This window comes from Rhopalosiphum padi, chromosome 1, assembly GCF_020882245.1.
Source record: "Rhopalosiphum padi isolate XX-2018 chromosome 1, ASM2088224v1, whole genome shotgun sequence".
NCBI lineage: Eukaryota > Metazoa > Arthropoda > Insecta > Hemiptera > Aphididae > Rhopalosiphum > Rhopalosiphum padi.
Window position 1 is genome coordinate 35,606,348 of NC_083597.1, and position 18,489 is coordinate 35,624,836.

The 18,489-nt window shown below is 28.1% G+C and overlaps 3 protein-coding genes across 3 annotated transcripts; all 3 read left to right on the forward strand.

Annotated features, from left to right (window-relative positions):
- The first annotated feature begins 4,904 nt into the window (after positions 1–4,904).
- On the forward strand, positions 4,905–6,930 carry LOC132925556 (piggyBac transposable element-derived protein 2-like). The gene is made up of 3 exons (XM_060989947.1): positions 4,905–5,382; positions 5,560–6,212; positions 6,910–6,930. Exons 1-3 carry the CDS (start codon positions 4,905–4,907, stop codon positions 6,928–6,930), a joined length of 1,152 nt encoding a protein of 383 aa, XP_060845930.1.
- A 2,235-nt stretch (positions 6,931–9,165) lies between these two features.
- Positions 9,166–14,064, forward strand: LOC132923122 (enhancer of polycomb homolog 1-like). The gene is given in 7 exon segments (XM_060986957.1): positions 9,166–9,494; positions 10,254–10,349; positions 10,418–10,482; positions 10,550–10,720; positions 10,781–10,971; positions 12,198–13,782; positions 13,784–14,064. Coding segments are annotated over 6 exon segments (2,256 nt in total). The 5' UTR covers positions 9,166–9,494; positions 10,254–10,279; the 3' UTR covers positions 13,958–14,064.
- A 134-nt stretch (positions 14,065–14,198) lies between these two features.
- LOC132923129 (uncharacterized) lies at positions 14,199–17,034 on the forward strand. The gene is made up of 5 exons (XM_060986969.1): positions 14,199–14,316; positions 14,377–14,552; positions 16,052–16,189; positions 16,265–16,482; positions 16,568–17,034. The coding sequence occupies exons 2-5, from the start codon at positions 14,474–14,476 to the stop codon at positions 16,640–16,642; spliced, it is 510 nt and encodes a 169-aa protein (XP_060842952.1). The 5' UTR covers positions 14,199–14,316; positions 14,377–14,473; the 3' UTR covers positions 16,643–17,034.
- The last annotated feature ends 1,455 nt before the right edge of the window (positions 17,035–18,489 follow it).

Sequence of the window (18,489 nt, forward strand, 5' to 3'; positions counted from 1 at the left end):
GATGCGACATTATCTATACTATGATAAGTGGCGGTATTATAAATATAATATAAATTAATCATACAACTACTCCTTGCTACCTACCTATATTGTTTTAAAGTTTATATATAATATAAATATATATGTTTTGCCTTTTGAGTTTGTGATGTATAAATAATGTGTGCTTCTCGCGTAACAAACAATTATGCTGTTCAGTGTTCACTATAATACGAGTATATTAGTGTGAGTAGTTGTAAAATATAGTCTAGACTTGGTCGGACTACGAGGCCCATTTCGCCAGCACTGTCACTTTCGAATTTTAATATCAAACCTCAAAAATATTATATACTTTTTTTTGTAAAATGTTGTATAACTAAAACAAAATTTTGTACATCTCCCTCTCTCCCAAACACGAATAAAACCGTTTTTTCTATGCATGTGCTATCGTAACACTTAACACGATTGTGAAACGTCCATCATATTAATTACACGAAATGGTTAAAACGGTCTATAATAGTATTATTCATACATAAACTACGCCTAGTGGTCCTATATATATATCTATGACTAACTATTAGTCTTATAAAAAAATATGCTTTTTATCATAGACAGAATATTATTACGAATTATGCGTTTAACTAAGGTCATCACATTTTATACTAATGTCTAATATACTGTACCTATTATCAATATCCTATAAGACCAAAATAAAGTAACAAGATGTTAATAATAACCGAATAATATGTCAGTAATCTAAGTTAATATAGCTGGTGCAATTAAAATTACTCTTCCCCGCACTACACCTTTCCATAATTATGTATATTAAATGAGGTATTTGCACTTAAAATAATTGTGTATAAAAAAATGTTTATATTATACATTTATACGTCTATTACTATTTAGCATTATATAGCTGTTTTGTTAGATGACCTGGAAAATGGTTTCCCGAATTACGCCAATATTCTTCCGTGATTAATGATTACATGAACCTATATGGCTATGAGTGCTTGACCTCAAATTCGATATTCGAAGCTCTATAACCATTTATCTGCAATTACTCCAAATACAGATCTAATCAATCGTAGATATAATATTCACAGTCTTACTGAAGCAACTTAGCTCTTATACAATCAGGTATTTTGTAAACATGAAATAATAAATTTAAAAAAATAACAAACAAACCCCATTGTACGATGCACTTTATTTTCATTCTTAATTTATAAATATAAATAATATGTAACTGTAATAATAACTGAGCAAAGTAAATTCATTAATGCTATATATTTCATATATTATGTTTTTTTACGTTTTAGCTATTATACCATCTTATACTATATTATTACTGTTATGTAGAGGCCTCATAATATTTATTAATTAATAATATATTGATAAACTTACTAATGTAAAACTGACAGTTTTTACGGTAGAAAAATATTATAATATTTTTCCGTTATGCATATCATGTTATTTTTACCTAATGTTCACCATTTTCGTAAATTATTTTCAATATTATGTAATATTTTAGTACGATTAATAAATAAAAAATATAAAATAAATTTATTGAGAGCCATTCACAATATTTTAATGTTTTTTTAAATATTCTTTTTCTCGTTCAAATATTGGAAAAATCAGCGAAATATTTTATTGAACAAATTATGAAATATACTGCTATATATAGCTGCTCGAATGTGTATTGTAAACACGTTATGCATAAATATTTCCTTGCTTTAAACTAAGTTATATATATATGTATATGATTGATTAAGCCTTCAGCCAATATTCACTTCAAAGTACTTGAATGGAACCGGACACAGTCGGCCAGCTTTCTAATAATTATTTATCTGCCCTTAATTATTATATAGCTAAAAAAATTATTTATTATGCACCACAGTACTGCAGATTGTAAAAATGTATTTAAATAAACGATTAAAAAAAATATTTATTATTGGTTATTTTTGAATTTTTTATGTATTTTATACCATTCAATACATTTAAAAAAAGAATACATAAAAATATTATAAAAGTAACTAATAATAAATAATTATAAATGATTTTATGCATTTTAATGAATCATAAAAATGTATTATTTATTAAAATTTAAATGGCTTTTATTCAGTCAATTTTGGTTTTAGAGCCATAGTTAATATGTCAAAATGATTTAAAAAATTCAGTTTATCCGAATTTGGCGTCGAAAACATCGGTTGCTGTTTAAAAAAATGGAAGTTGTATTACGCATAGTATCTTAAATCGTGTTACGCATGCACGTACCGAGAGGGTTAAAAATTCTAAATTTATCTGAAAATGTGTATTTACATATCATTAGCTTGTAAAGTATTATTTTTTTTTTGAGGAATTCTGTTTCGAGAACTTAGTTATATTCGTTGAACTTTACAATATGTTTTTCACGTTACTTTGGTCTTTGGTTTATATTTGGTACTCGGTAATAATGTTATCGCTGATATTTTATGTGTACCGTGTCAGCCGTGTTTTTGTTTGATTTAAAGATCGTATTTCACTGAAGCGTTATTGTGTGCTTTTTATAGTTATACGTATAGGTATAAGTGGTTAAACCTACCTACGTATACCTAGTTTATGCTAACTATATTATCTAAAATATAATCTTAGGTATATCTCGAAAAAATGCAACGTATAAAATAACTGAACTAACGGATATAAACCTGATTTTTCAGGCTGCAGCGAGCGCACTGCATACGTGTGTGGTAACGTGTGATGATTTGACAGTAATGTGTGTATGTTGTACCTATACAGTTAATATGCAAGTATTAATATTTATTAAAACTAAAGGAAACATAATATCTGCAAGTATATAAGATACACGTTTCCAAGTAAAAATAAAGAAAAACTCAAGTGTTATCTCGACTCTCGAATGTCACTTAAAAATAAAAATAAAAAGGTAGGTAAGTGGGTACCGCTCTGCTGTATATTAGGTGTCGAGGGGGGTCACAGTAATGAATGTTTTAAATTTGAATTTTATGATACATCATTGTACACGAAAAACAATTATGAGTGAAGGCAGTCTGTCAGTCTATAATATTACAAATATATTATAATAATATGTTTTAATATTTCTATGAGTAATTAATTTTTCTATTAGTATTATCATAGGTTTACTTATTTTTTGCTAAAACCGTTGCATTTATTAGTATGTAAATATCATAATAATATATTATATTATTGTTATTAACTTTTGAGCTGATAACACCTTATTGTAAATACTGTAAAACAGTGTGAATAGATTCATATGGTATAGATACCTATATAAATAGATAATAATATATTAAAATAAATCAAAACGGACATTATTACTCATTGCGCAAAAAAAATATTGAGTTCCTATGAATAATGATGTATTGATTTAAAAAAGACAGTTAACGTTAAAATAACATATTTGCATTAGCGAAAAAATTTTTATTTACAGTACATAAATTAATGTTTATAATACTTATATAATATTTAAATAAAATTATTAACTACCTATAGATAGTTATAATAATGTCAGTAAAAATGAAACATATTAATCAAAGTTTTTAGTTTACTGATTTAATGGTTTACATCTAACAAAAGTAATAATATCATAAAATTTCACAATGCTACTTTAATATTTAATCATCAAAGGGAGCCTGGGACCCCGAATAATATCGGAGTCCGGGGCTGCAGCCCCCTAGCACCCCATCATGAGTTGGGCTATGGTTAAATGCTTACTTGATTATTTACTTGCAGTCCGTTGAGCCACATTTTTTTTTAATAACTTTAACTAATTTATTATGCTTATATTATGCTAACTACTTTCATAATAACAAATTATTAAAATTATTTATACACATCTATTTTTTCAAAATATTTACATTTTATCATTTTTGGTTTAACATTATTTTTTTCAGTTAGGTACTTAGGTTTACATATCTATTTAAATATTTCTACAACTATACTTCATTGTCTTTTAATTTAACGCTTTGAAATGATTTAATTTTGTAAATAATTTTCATATTTATGATTACGAAATCCACTATATAATAATTACGATACGCTTAATCGATGACGATGATTTCGAAGAGTTTATAAACAATTATAAAATTAAAAACATCATATTTTTTTTCTAAAAATTTGATTTAATTAAAAACTTAATACGTCCTGCGGGGCTGCAGTTTTTTTCATTTCAGCTTAATGGACTAACGTCTACCGAGTAAATGTATCAAACATTTAATTACACTGATAATTAATAAAATTATCGATATTTTGTGCGTACCTAATTTTTATATATACAAAAGAGAGTTACATGCACGTAATGATGATATTTCGATGTTATTAATAATTAAAAATATATATTTTAATAAAATAAAATAAAATTATTAACAATTAAACTTACAACAATGCGGATAATTATAAAACCAAGTTACCTATATAATTAGTAAATTAGTTTATATAATATGTGTCTAACCTCTTCGTGCATGTAGGTATCATATGATACCGCAACTAATTTAAACCGCTTATAAAGCAGCTGTTAAATATTTTTGATCCATTTGTGCATAAAGATATCATATGATACACTTGATAACAACCGTCTCATAATATTCGTTCCTATGTTCATACTATATGAGAATTTTTAGTCACATGTGTGATAACCTCCTGTATTGATAATACGCAAAATATACCGACAAAACTGTTGTTATATCTCATCGTTAAAATATTTTAGCTACATCAAAAAATATTTTTTAGGTTTGTTTTTGTATAAGGTACACGTAAAAGTACATGTAAGAGTCAATTTTGATCGTTAACATCTATTATTGTTAGGTAATATACTCGGTATCATTTGATACAACTGTGCATAATTGGTACCTACAACTATACTAACAAAAACTATTACCTAGGTAATATTACATTTGTTTTTATTTTAGTAATAATAAATGGAGAAGTTGAAAGACGATGAAATTGAGTTATTCTTGGACTTTGAAATACCAAGTGACTCAGAAGTCAGCTTTTGTGATAGTGAAGACGATGATAGTGATGCTGAGAATAATAAAAACATAAATGATGACCAGGAAGATAATATTGAAAAATTAAATTTATTGCCTCAATATATTAACTTCTTAGGGGATATGGACAATGATATAAGGTTTGAAAATAATAATCCATCTAATGAGCCTGATGGCTTTGTAATAATCGACGAAAATGATGTACATGATTTTGATAGTTTTTTTAATAACATAATACTCCAAACACAAACAGATAGTAATGTTAGCAAACAAACTATACCAAAATCTGATGTTGCTACTCAAAACAATTTAGTCTCACCCACACAAACATCTAACCAAATTCTAAATCCTATAGCCACTCAGTCACTAACAAATAAAAAAATAAAAACTCCATCAACCGATTCTAAAAGTAAAACTAAGTTTAAAAAATCTACTTTACTAAAAATTAACAATAATAAACATAATTGTTTACCTGTCAAGAAAAAAAATACAAAACAGACAAAATGGTTTCCTGGTAGGGATAATAATCATACAAACTCCATACCTACTTTTACTGGCAATAAATTAATTAATATAAATGTAAAAGAAACTACTCCTTATTCTGTTTTTATACAATTATTCACTGAATCTCTTTTTGAAAAAATAAGAACTGAAACAATAAAATATGCTGTTCAAAATGGAAAAGAAAATTTCAACTTATCTATAAAAGAATTGAAAGTGTTTTTTGCAATCAACATAGCAATGACATATATAAAATACCCAAATGTAAGAATGTATTGGTCTTCTCAAGAGGGGTTGAGAATGAACCTTATTGCTGATGCTATGACTTGTAACCGGTTTGCCGAAATTAAAAGGTTTATTCATTTTGTAGACAATTATGAAAAACCTCAAGTAGTAACTGATAAATTTTGGAAAATTAGACCTGTTTTAGACATTTTACACAATTCTTTTCATTCAGCTATATCAACTAGTCAAAATATAGCCATTGATGAAATGATGGTTCCTTTTAAGGGTAGGAGTTCATTAAAACAATACTTAAAATCAAAGCCTAAAAAATGGGGATTTAAAATTTGGGTTCAAGCCGGAACCAATGGATATGTACATTGTTTTGAGCTATATCAAGGTGCCTCGAAAGACAAAAAATCACTTTTTGGTCCAATAGGTGATACAGTTTTGAAATTGTGTCATTCAATACATGGTGAAAACCATAAACTTTTTATGGATAACTTGTTTACTACTGTATATTGTTTTTATTTCATACAAATTGTTATTATTTTATGTTTGGATTACATTAAATATACAAACATCTTTATAGTTATTCAAGTTGTAGATATCCTAGATATTCTAGGGGGAATGTCCCCCTCCTACCCAATATATTTAACTTAAGTATATAGTTAATGTGTACTTAATAATTTTAATTTGTCAAAATTTAAAATGTATTAATTATAAAAATGCATTTAAAAAAAAAGTTGTTCCAAATATGCACAGAGGTATCATATGATAACGGGGTTGTAATCTATCTTCACGACATAAGGGTTGGTCCTAGATTTTTTTAACTATTTTTTTCATTATTTATGGCCCAAATTCTATATAGGAGATTTTTTTTTTGAAAATCTAAAAAGTCGTGCATGAAGAGGCTAACCTAAGTATATAAAATAATACATCATTATTTTGTTATGTATATGTATTATTATTTTATATATATTGGGTATTGGTAATATTTTATTTTCATATTTTTTACTTTTCTAGTAATATATCGGGTAAGTATATATAAGTGATCAAAATATTTAATTAAAACTAAAAACTTAGTTAAATTCAATATAAAATAAAATGTTACAATATTATTATGACTAGTGATCGAATTTATATTAAATTAATAATATCATTATATTATTATGTTTTTATGTCGTTTAAAATAGGCAATTTATTTTCTTAGGGTGATTGCAGGAAGCGGTGATTTTCTGTTTTTGTCTAATACATGCGCACAATATATTATACATATTATTATATATATATATATTCTATATACCTAGACGTGTTCTGTTTCCAGCGTACCGGTTGATATTATAATAAAGCAATAAGAATTCTGAAAACAGATTCAAATTTATCATCAAATCTACATGTGATCGACTTTAGAAGTCAAAGTTGACAGTCACAGATCCAGAATATATTTATGAGAAGGGGGGGGGTGATGATCACGTGTGTATCGTATTTAATCGGCTACCGAAAACAGACATCCTAGAATTCACAAATGTAGCAAGTGTATTCACAAGTGTGGGGGGGCTATCACCCCTTAGATCCGTGACTGACTTTCCGGCCATATTCTTAATTTTTTGATTTTAACTACTCCAAAAATTGAAAAATGTCAATTTTTTAATATACCATTTTTAAGATTTTGGGAGATAATATAAAAATGTGAGAAAGTCCGCTTCCCTTAACATTCTTTTAAAATACCATTGCAGATATATGATGTTTTACGTCCTTAAAAATGCAAAATATTTTTTTGATATTCTATAAAAAAAAAAAAATTATTAAAATTATTCAGTTTAAATTTATTTAATAGATTTAGTTTACAATAATAGTTTAAATAATTTATTTTATTTTAATGAGTTTACAATAAAAATTAACTGGTGCATAAAGTGCTGCATAATTGCTTATTGTTTTCATGGAAAAATATTTACAAAAATAAAAGTATTGTTTTTTAATCTTAAATATTCTATAATATACCTATTGTCATGCTGAATATATTCTGAAACCCCTATAATATGATTTTTATTTTTACAAAATATAATTTTTTCTATGTATTCTATATGTTTCATGAATCGTAAATATATAGTATACCCTACTTCTTAATTCTTACTTCCATTTAACTACATACACAAGAAACAAATATGTAAAATCATAAAAATCTGACCTCTAATTAATAATTATGATCAATAAAATGTGTTGTATTGTGTACCTATGCGCTCTACACTGTCGTAGTATTGACGTGTTGTTTACACTTTAATCTAATAGACAAATAATATATTTTATAATATAATATCTATCTTATAATGTCTGCCACAGTGTATACGTCATTTTTAACGTTTCTTTTCTATAACTTGTTAATCTAACCTACTTCGTGCATTTCATATTAAAATAAATATTAATTACTAAATTTTTAGTTTTTATATTTTAATACGTACGATGAAATACAACACAAAGAAATTCGATCTCACTGCCTACCTAGAACTAACTATGTTTATATACTAGAAATGTATACGTCTATAATCATATAGTCACGAGTCATAACCACGATCAATTCGAGTAATTCGACAATGGACTAAATCTTATACTATTTTAGCAAACTCATACGTCATATAGTTATTTGCAATGTTAGGCAAATGCATTGTTCGTTTCACCGTTTAGGGAATAGACGGACCGAATTTCTTTGTAGTTCACAATACATTAAAATATCTACATAAGTAACAAAATATTATAATGCGTTATCGTAGATTCGTAGGTATTATTATTAAAAAAACGAATAATGTGCATATTTAAAATTAAATACACATAAATTATACGTAAAAAAAAATTAAATTTTTTGATGGGTGTTAGGGGGAAAGGATCTTAAATTACGATGTTATTGCAGTGATGTGTAATTAATTTTTTTTATTTTAAAGTTCACTATAAAACTAATATGAAACAATTCGTACAATAATAGATTTAGTATTTATATTACACTGCTATTACTTAAAAATACACTACTTCCAATTATTAGAGCAGATGTCAAGATGGGTTTAATTACAATTTATGACGACAGTGGAAAACAAACAAATGTTTAAAGGATCATGCAAAATATCTTTAAGTAGGAAACCGTAAACCTTCAATAACATATAATATCTGACTATACATAAACAATTCGACCAATAAGCACTAACGGTATTTTATTATGAATGCAATGGCTATACTGCTACGTGCTATTATATATTATTATTATTATTATTATTATTATTATTATTATAATAGGCAATGACGTCGGCGGCAGCGTGACGGCGTAATAATAATAATATTATAGCTTAATATCCGAAATTAGTTTTCGCGGGCGCGGTTTACACGTCTGGCCAAAGACGTTGTAAAGTTCCACGGTCTCGATTCCGCGCGGCTGTGACTCAACGCGGAAGGCCACGCCTGTTTTTGAAATTCCCGTTTTTCGTGCACGAGCATTCACTATCGCCTACCGCGGTACCGCCCCGCGAACCCCGCTTCCGTTACAACTGTACCTATCAAAATGGCGTTTTCGTGATCGTCCTTTATACCATTCGAATTCCGTTGTCCCGCCGTCGTGACGATAGCGTAAGCGCACACAATATTGAATTTACACGGCGATATTGCCGACCTTTACCGTTGTAATACCAACGTAAAGCTACAACAACGTACACGAGCGCATTGCAGATAAAAGTGTTCTGCTACAGGTACTTTACAATATTTAAAGGAAGCCAACACATTTTTACATAAAACGCTTCATCCCCGTCTCAATACGTAAGCAAAACATATTGTATTATTATTATTATTATTATTAATATTATTATTTCGATTTCTATCGTAGATCTGTTGATCAATGGTTTCCTTTGTTTCTTTTGCCCGCCGTTGTTATTGTTATTGTTGAATGCCTCATACACCATCGTCTTATCACCCCGACCTCTTGCGATAAGTGTGAACTCAACTAACGTTCTTAGTTCCGTCTGTCACACTCGACTTAAATTATCTTCGTCTACTCTTAGGTACTGTTCGTTGTTCGTTTGGATTTTATAATCGCAGTTTTTAGGTGGCAACGCAAACCATAGTTAACTCCTTTATCTATATTCCACACCCACCCGATGAGTCACTAATACCTACCGTTTTTCAATGTCCAATGATAACTGATCTCTACTTATATTTATTGAATCCTTCCAAGCTCCACTGAGCAATAAATTTGGTCGAGATATCCGGTTGTTACATTATGGGCATTGCTACTGTATCTCCTTTTAGAAATAATACTTTTAATATTGATCGCAGCAAGTTTTATCGCTTTGTAACAAAATGAATATCTTTTACATTTAAATGTTATTGATCCCAATTGTAGGCCCAAATTACTTGAAAGTATAATTTATAGGCTCTTGGAGTAAACATTTGAAATATTATACTGCAACTATACATTTAATTACCATATGCTATTAGTTAACTATCAATATAAGCACATATTAAATAATTTATATTACTTAATCATAAATTATCTAGTTTTTTTCCTCATAATTTCAGAGGTTTATTCTTTAGTTTATACAAACATGAGGAACACGGGAAATCTTTTAAAATGGACTCAAAACTCCAACAACAAATCAGCTAAAGGAGGCGGAGGTAAGTTAATTGATTAATTTTATTTGACAGTAATATTCTTTTGTTCATAACAATAATAATTTTTTAAGAAAATCGAAATTGGATTCATCCTCCTGAAGCCTTACAAAAAGGTCATATTGCATACATTGTTAAGGTAATAATATGGTGTAAAATTACATTCTAATCTAGCAGTAAATTTACTGGGTAATTATGATTTACAGTTTCTGGGAAATGTTGATGTAGATCAACCAAAAGGTTTTAAAGTGATCAAAGAATCTATCCAAAAGTTAAAATTTAATCAACAAGTCCGAAAAGCCGAAGGTTCTAAAGTACCAAAAGTTGAGCTAACAATAAGTGTTGAAGGTGTTGCGCTTCAAGATCCAAAAACAAAAGTAGAATTACTATTGTTATTGGTCTTTATTTGGTATAAATGCCTATTATTTTTCCTATAGGTAATAATGCATCAATATCCGTTGCACAGAATTTCTTACTGTGCTGACGATAAGGTGGACAAACAATTTTTCAGCTTTATTGTAAAAGACTCAAATGAATCTGAACGACACACTTGTTTTGTATTTATGAGCGACAAGTTAGCTGAAGAGATCACTCTTAGCATTGGACAAGCTTTTGATCTTGCATACAAGTATGTTATAATTTAACTCAAGGGCAAGAATAATTAATTTCTTGGTCTTTATTTTTTCCTAAAAATTTTAACTTCAGATTAGAAGTCTATTTAGTAGCATTATTGATGCAGTACCTAGAATATTTGCTTATTATGATGAAAACATATATTATATTCAAACCATAAATCTCAGGTCATTCTCATCTCCAGTTTGTAGACTGCTGTTGCATTCTCTTAACCACCTACATACCTATGATAAATATATTATTATTTATATCAAAAGCTATAAAAAAAATTATTCTCTATTATGATTTTACATTAATTTATATGTTATTTACATTTTTGAGAATAATTTATTTTTTAAATATGTATACTTGAATGAAACAAGTATGCTACATTTTTAAGTACGCCGAGTTATATTTAATACTACCATTTAAATGTTTATTTCGTATTTGTAATTTATTACAGTCAAAATGTGTTAATGCTTATTTGGAGATCTAAAATGTTTATCTATAATGTTACTAGAAACTTAAGCATTTATCCAATCGTCAATTTAAAAGTTTCCTTGTTAAATTGTTATCTTTATGTATTTCTTTATTTTTTAAATTTAATTAGACATTAAACTTAATAGGGAATATCACTCATTGTAATTAAATAGTCTAATGATTTAGGTATAAATAATTTGTTTATTAGGATTTTTCTTTACACTTATGATTTTGTTTGTGATCTGTCAACATAATAGCAACTAACATTAGTATAAAATATGTAGTTGTTGCATGAAGTTATTTTTATAATTAACTATTGTGTATAATAATTAATAGCATTTAATTATCTGCACGGTTGAAAACATTCAAATGCCGAACTCTGTCTAGCCTACTGAAGTCGTGCCTTTTAGAATTATTTAATTAGTAGAAAGAATAAAAGAAAAATACTTTATTCTAGTAGATTAGATATTGCAGGGTGGTCAAATTTCATAAGACAAATTAATGTCATTTGAATTTAAAATAATAGATGGTTATGCCATTATTGATTATTTAAAAAGTTGAAAATTCTACAGTTACTGTAGAAACATGTTATACATTGGAGCATTCTGTTAAATGGTTACCTATTAAAAATATTAAATAGTTTGTATTTTGCTTGTTAATGTCTACAATTTTTTTTTTTTTGGGCTATGCATATTGATCACCCTGTAAAGTAAAATAGTTGTTTTAAAGGAAAATAGTAATGTCGGATTGTTATTGTGGTAGGTGGCCCAGCAAGCCGACGAACAAGCCGACTTTCAGAGCTCGGCAGTTGGATGTTTCAAAACCTCTGCCAATCTATATGTCTGATGATTTGCCTGACCTGCACGAGTGTATGGAATTAAAGCGCGCTGTCCCCCAAATGCCCAGTGGTATGGAAAAAGAAGAAGAATCTGAACATCATTTGCAACGTGCCATGGTTGCTGGGAGTGTTATACCCACACCTGAAGTAGCTAAATTAATAAATGATGATTTAAAATGGCATGATCAAACATACCCTCCAAACTGTCACCCTCCGAAACAACTCATACATATAACACCATTCACAATGGAACAAGATGTTCCAGAATATGATTATGACTCGGAAGACTTAGATTGGCTAAATACGACTGGTAGATCAAATAGTATAACAGCTGATAAACTAGAAGAGTTTGTTGATAAATGGGAAAAACATAGCACTTACAATATTATTGATTTATCTGATGCTAAGTCACTAACCAAAGATGATGAAGATACTGTATTGTTGATTTATGATTATTGGTTGAGGAAGAGAGTACGTTTAGGACACACTTTATCTCCTGCTGTACGTACTGAACCTATAGCAGGTGCTCCTCCTAATGATTCATATGTAGCATTTAGAAAAAGACGTGACAAAATTCAAACTAGGAAAAATAGGAAAAATGATGAAGCATCATATGAAAAAATGTTAAAATTACGTAGAAACTTGATTAGAGCATTTGATTTAATTGAAATAATACAACACAGAGAAGCACTTAAAAAACAATTAGTACAATTAACCCTTGATACATACCAAAAACGATTTGATTTACACGACTTTAATGGAAATATTTATAAGGATGTAGAATTAGTAAAAACTGTACGGCATGCATTTACACCAATCTCAACTAATCATTATATGTCTGGCATGTGGAAGCAAGGCGATATGAAAAAAAGTTCTGCAAATGCTAAATACCAGGATTCCAAAAGAGAGAAAAGACACTATAGAAAAAGGAAACATAAGTCTTATGATGTGGAACATTTAAGTTCTGATGAAGAATTATATTCTCCTCCACATAAAGTTCAAAATGTTGATGATAGTGGTGGTAGTAAATGGTCTTTCCGTCGAAACAAGCATTGCTCTTACTTGGCCCCTATTAATTCTCCTGAACCTGTAGACCCTACATTTGGTTTTCAACCAGTTTATATACAAAAAAATAGAAATCATAAATCTTTAGGTTTATGTAGGCCACGATATGGTAGAGGTGGAAGGATTGTTTTAGATCGTTATACAAATGATGATGATCGATGGGCATCTTTAGATTATAATATAATTGAACAAAAACAATATGAAATGGTGGAATTCAAACATTATTCAGATAATGAAATGTCAGATTACTTTAGTGATGCAGACATTAATTGTCCATTAATGGAAATTAATAGTGAAATACATCGAGATAAAACTAGGATAGAATTAAATTGGGATAACTTTGGTCCGGAAATATTTCAAGGTGTAGCTGACATATGTAAGATTGAATATGGTGAAATAAATAAAGATAAGAATGAACAAGGCGAGTCTATTTTGGAACGATGGGGTCAATCAAAATCAACCACACACTAGTGAACCTACTTTGACATTGGGATCAGATTCTGAAGTCGTAGGATGTTCGCAATTTAGAACAACTGATTTAAGTGAACCTAGACGATTAAGATCTACTAATTGTTTATCATTAAAAAGGCTATTGAAATGTGAAACCGATTCCCATTAAATAATATATATTTAAGTCTTAGATCATAATATTTATTTTTTATAAAACCTTGTTATAACTATTGTACATATTATATTTCAATTAATAAATTGACTATAATATTTTAATTGTGATTGTAATTGTGAAATACTAAATCTACAGTCTAATATGACTTATTAAATGATAATTATTATAATAACTAACTATTGTTTAAATAAACGTGATAAATACCTACAAATTGGTTTGTGTTTCCTTTTCTTAGACGTTTCTTAGACATGGAAGTTCAACGTAAGGTTATGGTTTTGCAACAACGTGTTAAAGAGTTGGAGAATGAGAATAGTGTTTTGCGCCAAAGACTATCTGATGCTCTTAGTGGAAAGGTAACTATAGGGTAATACTCCTTGTAGGAATTTTTTAATTTAAACATTTTACACATTTAGATTGATGTTGAACAATACATGCGTCAAAATGGTATCAGTGATATGATGCAAGTAAATGTTAACAATGGTAATTCTTCTACTCTCATCAACCTGACTAATGGCAATAGTTCTCCTCAACCTAGTACGGCACCACCAGTACCTCCAAGAAGTGTTAATAACAATGGTGACCATATTAGGTTAGTATTTTTTTACTTAATTTCTATATATTTATAATATTTATTATAGTTTTATTATTAATTCTAATGATGATTTAGTGATTGATCTAACAATGCTTGTAATGCCCCCCCATCTTTTAATTGTGCCATGGATCAAGTTCTATTTTTTACATACATATTTACTATACAGTAATTATATGTGAGGAAACAAGGGCTCCATGTAATTTAAAATATTTTAAAATTTTCCAATATTTACTATACATTATAAATTAGTATATCAAAAAAGTTAATATACTTATTATATTTATTCTAGAGCTTAGTTAATGATATATTATTTTTATGTTAATTTAAGTTTTTAGACTTAAGAGGATGTAGAACCTGCATGTGTTGTCTCTACAGTTTCAAAAAGATCATAACTTACTTAAAAATAAAAGGCTATGCGGGGGCCCTGGATAATTATCTTAAATGTAAATTTTATGATAGGTCAGTTCACTCTCATATCAAAACTAACAGCACAATATTGAAAATGGTGAATAAACATTTGCTGTGTTGCACGTGTGTAAGACAGAGACTACACATGCGGGTACTACATCTTCTTAATAAAAAAACTACATTTTTGATAATGGTCACAAATTACATTAAATAGTTTGTTAAATTCTATCAATTTTAGTTAAAAGTGTATAACAATAATATACTTAAAGTATTGCTTTGTTAAATTATAAATTTAACCAATTATTTTTGATAACAAATTGTAATTTTATTATTGTATTGATAGTATTCAATTACTAAATTTTATCAAATTATATATTTCCTTACCTTCCCAATAAGCAACAATTTGTATTGCTTTGTCTAAAATATTGGTTGTTGTCATTAAGTCTTTCTACACTTAATCGGTAGTAGTGGACGTGCAAACAGATTGTCTACATTCCGCATTCGCATTTTCCATCCTCTTTTATTTTCCAATTTTTCATATAAGCTGCTATCCTTCCCGTTTCAGTTCATAATCTATTTAGGGTCTTTCATGGTAGATGACTTGCATAGGTCTATTCTTGTTACTTCAGGTGTTAATGATAATCTAATTGTTGTCTTCAGAAAGTTGTTCTTAGATTTAAGCCAGTCCCCTATGAGATTACCTACATAATAATACAAAGAATGTCTTATATCTGATTCTTATTTTATTTTTTCTACTACCCATGCTGCCACCTTTAGCGCTTTAGCCTTGTATTAAGAAGCGCTATTAATCTCAAGCAACAATCACCCCGTTATTAGTTAATTAGTTACATTTAGGACCGCATCTACCTTCTTGACATGTGCTGAATTTTTTCATGCAGCACAAGCATAGTCACCCATTGAATAATATAATGATAAGGCTATTTTTCTTAAGACATGAAGGTCTGCACCCCATTGAGAACCAACCAGGTTCTGAAGTAAACAAAAACATTATATAATGATTTAATAATGAGTTAAATAATACGATAATTACTATATTTATACAAATTGTTATTGAATTTTTATTTTAGTTCAACCCCTAATGAGACAAAACCATCTCCTAGTGTTGGTACAACGACTTGAAGGCCTTTTGTTAAATGAAATGGAAAACAATTTTGAACCAAGGACAAACAATAATAGCGCTACCTCTCCTACATCGCCTCCATTATGTATGTATTACTATACCACATAATTAGCCTGAAGTAGAAGCTTCTCTTTTTTTATCATAAATTTTTTTTTTTCAGTGGCTCCTCCTCCAAAACCTGCTAGAGATACAGGACGTCGTTCTCAAAATTCTGATGACATTTTTGGCCTAAGTCCATTTAAAGCAACACCAAGACCAGCTGGTCAACCTAGAACGTCAGCTAGTGATCCATTCGGTATGGACGATTTTGGGCAAAGTGTACAAAATGGAATTGAAAATGACATTGGTTTGTTGGACAAAAGAATTAAAGAAATGAAGGTAAAAATGTAATTTTTGTAAAACAATAATTATTTTAGAATCTGAAAAAGAGCAACTTAAAATAATTACATCAATTTTGTTTCAGGATGGTTTTAGTCGAGGTTTATCAATGAGCACTGAAGACTTTTCATTAGAAAGTCTTGATCCATTAAAAAAATAAAAGTTTTGTGGAACAAAAAATAAAAAACAAAAAAAAACTATGAATCGATAAGTAACTTTCATTATCCTTTGAATCTCGTAGAGAAAACAAACACACATGTGATAAAATCATGTTATCTTATACATCATCAAAGAAATTACAAAGTATTATTATTTATTATGTTTTAGTTATTATTGTTTGTTATATACATATCTATCTAAATAATGTCACTAATTTTTTTATTATTATTGTTTAGTATCAAAATAATTGTTATACAATTTTAATTAAAGCATTTAAATTTATTTAGGAAAATATTGTTATAATTTTTTATTATTTTTATCATCATTACTATTTTTTTAATGGATCTGTTGACTTGTTAACAAAATAATAAATATGTTTATATAGTGTTAATATTATATGTATTTATTTTTTTAAGTTTATGATATAATATAATAATCCTTTAAAATTTCTTTAACTTAGTAGTGTATTTATTTTTTAGACATTTAGATTTATGCAGTATATTATTATAAAGGTTAGGTTGCTATTACATTTTTTTTTTTTTGATATACTATTACAATACTTGTTATTTTTTTCATGCCAATATTAATTTCACAATATTTTTGTTCACATAAATGGGCTTTTCTTAGTTTTTATCAACTTTGAGTTTTAACACATTTTAGGAATAAACTGAAATAAAAGATAAATACCGAATTGCATAAACGATCAAGAAACATTTAATGAGTTAATAAAAACTAGTAAGTCAATAGTTAGGGCTAAACATGATTTATAGTAACCCATATTTTGTCCATTAAATTTTATTGAACTATTTAATTGATAAGTTTTTTATGCAATCAGCATGTATAATAAATTAATAAATATTAATTATAAAATTTATTAGCATTTATTATGTATTAAAGTTAAATTTCAATATTTTTAATTACAATTCTATAATGTTATGAATATTTTTCAATTTTAATTCGAGGGGATTAAAAATATAAACATTGTATCGTCATATAGGTAGGTATGTCATACAAAGGCTTGACGTACATAGTAAATATCTCGGTTTCCGATTCCCAAACCTTCAAACAAATAGATATTGATACTTGCGGTAATAGCTTACTCAATAATCTTTTGGTGACCACGATAACGAGTACTGGATGTTTGAGAGTTAGATCTTTTTAACCTTGAAAATCGTAGGTACTATTTCTCAACTGACTACGATACGAGTACTGGAAGAAAAATTAAGTATTTTAATGTATTAATGTCTTGCTATTTTTATTTGAGTGTTTTCTCGCCACAAACGCTTTAGTACGTATCTCGATATTAATTAGGTACACTAAAAATAACATAAGCTTTAAACGAAAGAAAAAACAAATAGTTATTAATTGAGAAATAAAATAATAATAACACAAAAAGAAACAATAATGAAAAAAATATTAAAATAATCGGTTGTTAGCCGCAACACATCACGACTGCCTGGTCGTTCCGCTCTTTTGTCATCGCAATTTCGTTAATTATTAAATTTTAGTTGACTCAGCATTTGTTGATCCCCTAGATTCCATTTGTACAATTATACACACGGACGATTATCATTCTTAATTTATTTTGATTATGCGTTTATTTGATTTCTATTAAGAAACAATGATGATTTGAAAATTATCACCTATAGACTGTAATAATTACAAGTAGGTAAATACTACCTACCGGAGACTTCTGTTAGTTCCGAGCGCGCAATCCATGTACAAATAACAAATTATGATAAATAAACACACAAAATATTTAGGTAGGTATAGAAATTTACAGTAAAATGCGTTGGATGGAGCATATAAATCTAATTTCAAATAGTGTTAAGAAAATATTAAGAGAAA

Coding starts and splice junctions, on each gene's coding strand:
- LOC132923129 (XM_060986969.1), top strand. CDS start 14,474: ATGGCAATAGTTCTCCTCAACCTAGTACGGCACCACCAGTACCTCCAA. Junction 14,553..16,051: donor AACAATGGTGACCATATTAG/GTTAGTATTTTT, acceptor TTTTTATTTTAG/TTCAACCCCTAATGAGACAA. Junction 16,190..16,264: donor TCCTACATCGCCTCCATTAT/GTATGTATTACT, acceptor TTTTTTTTTCAG/TGGCTCCTCCTCCAAAACCT.
- LOC132925556 (XM_060989947.1), top strand. CDS start 4,905: ATGGAGAAGTTGAAAGACGATGAAATTGAGTTATTCTTGGACTTTGAA. Junction 5,383..5,559: donor TCCATCAACCGATTCTAAAA/GTAAAACTAAGT, acceptor TAAATGTAAAAG/AAACTACTCCTTATTCTGTT. Junction 6,213..6,909: donor TGGATAACTTGTTTACTACT/GTATATTGTTTT, acceptor TTATTTTCTTAG/GGTGATTGCAGGAAGCGGTG.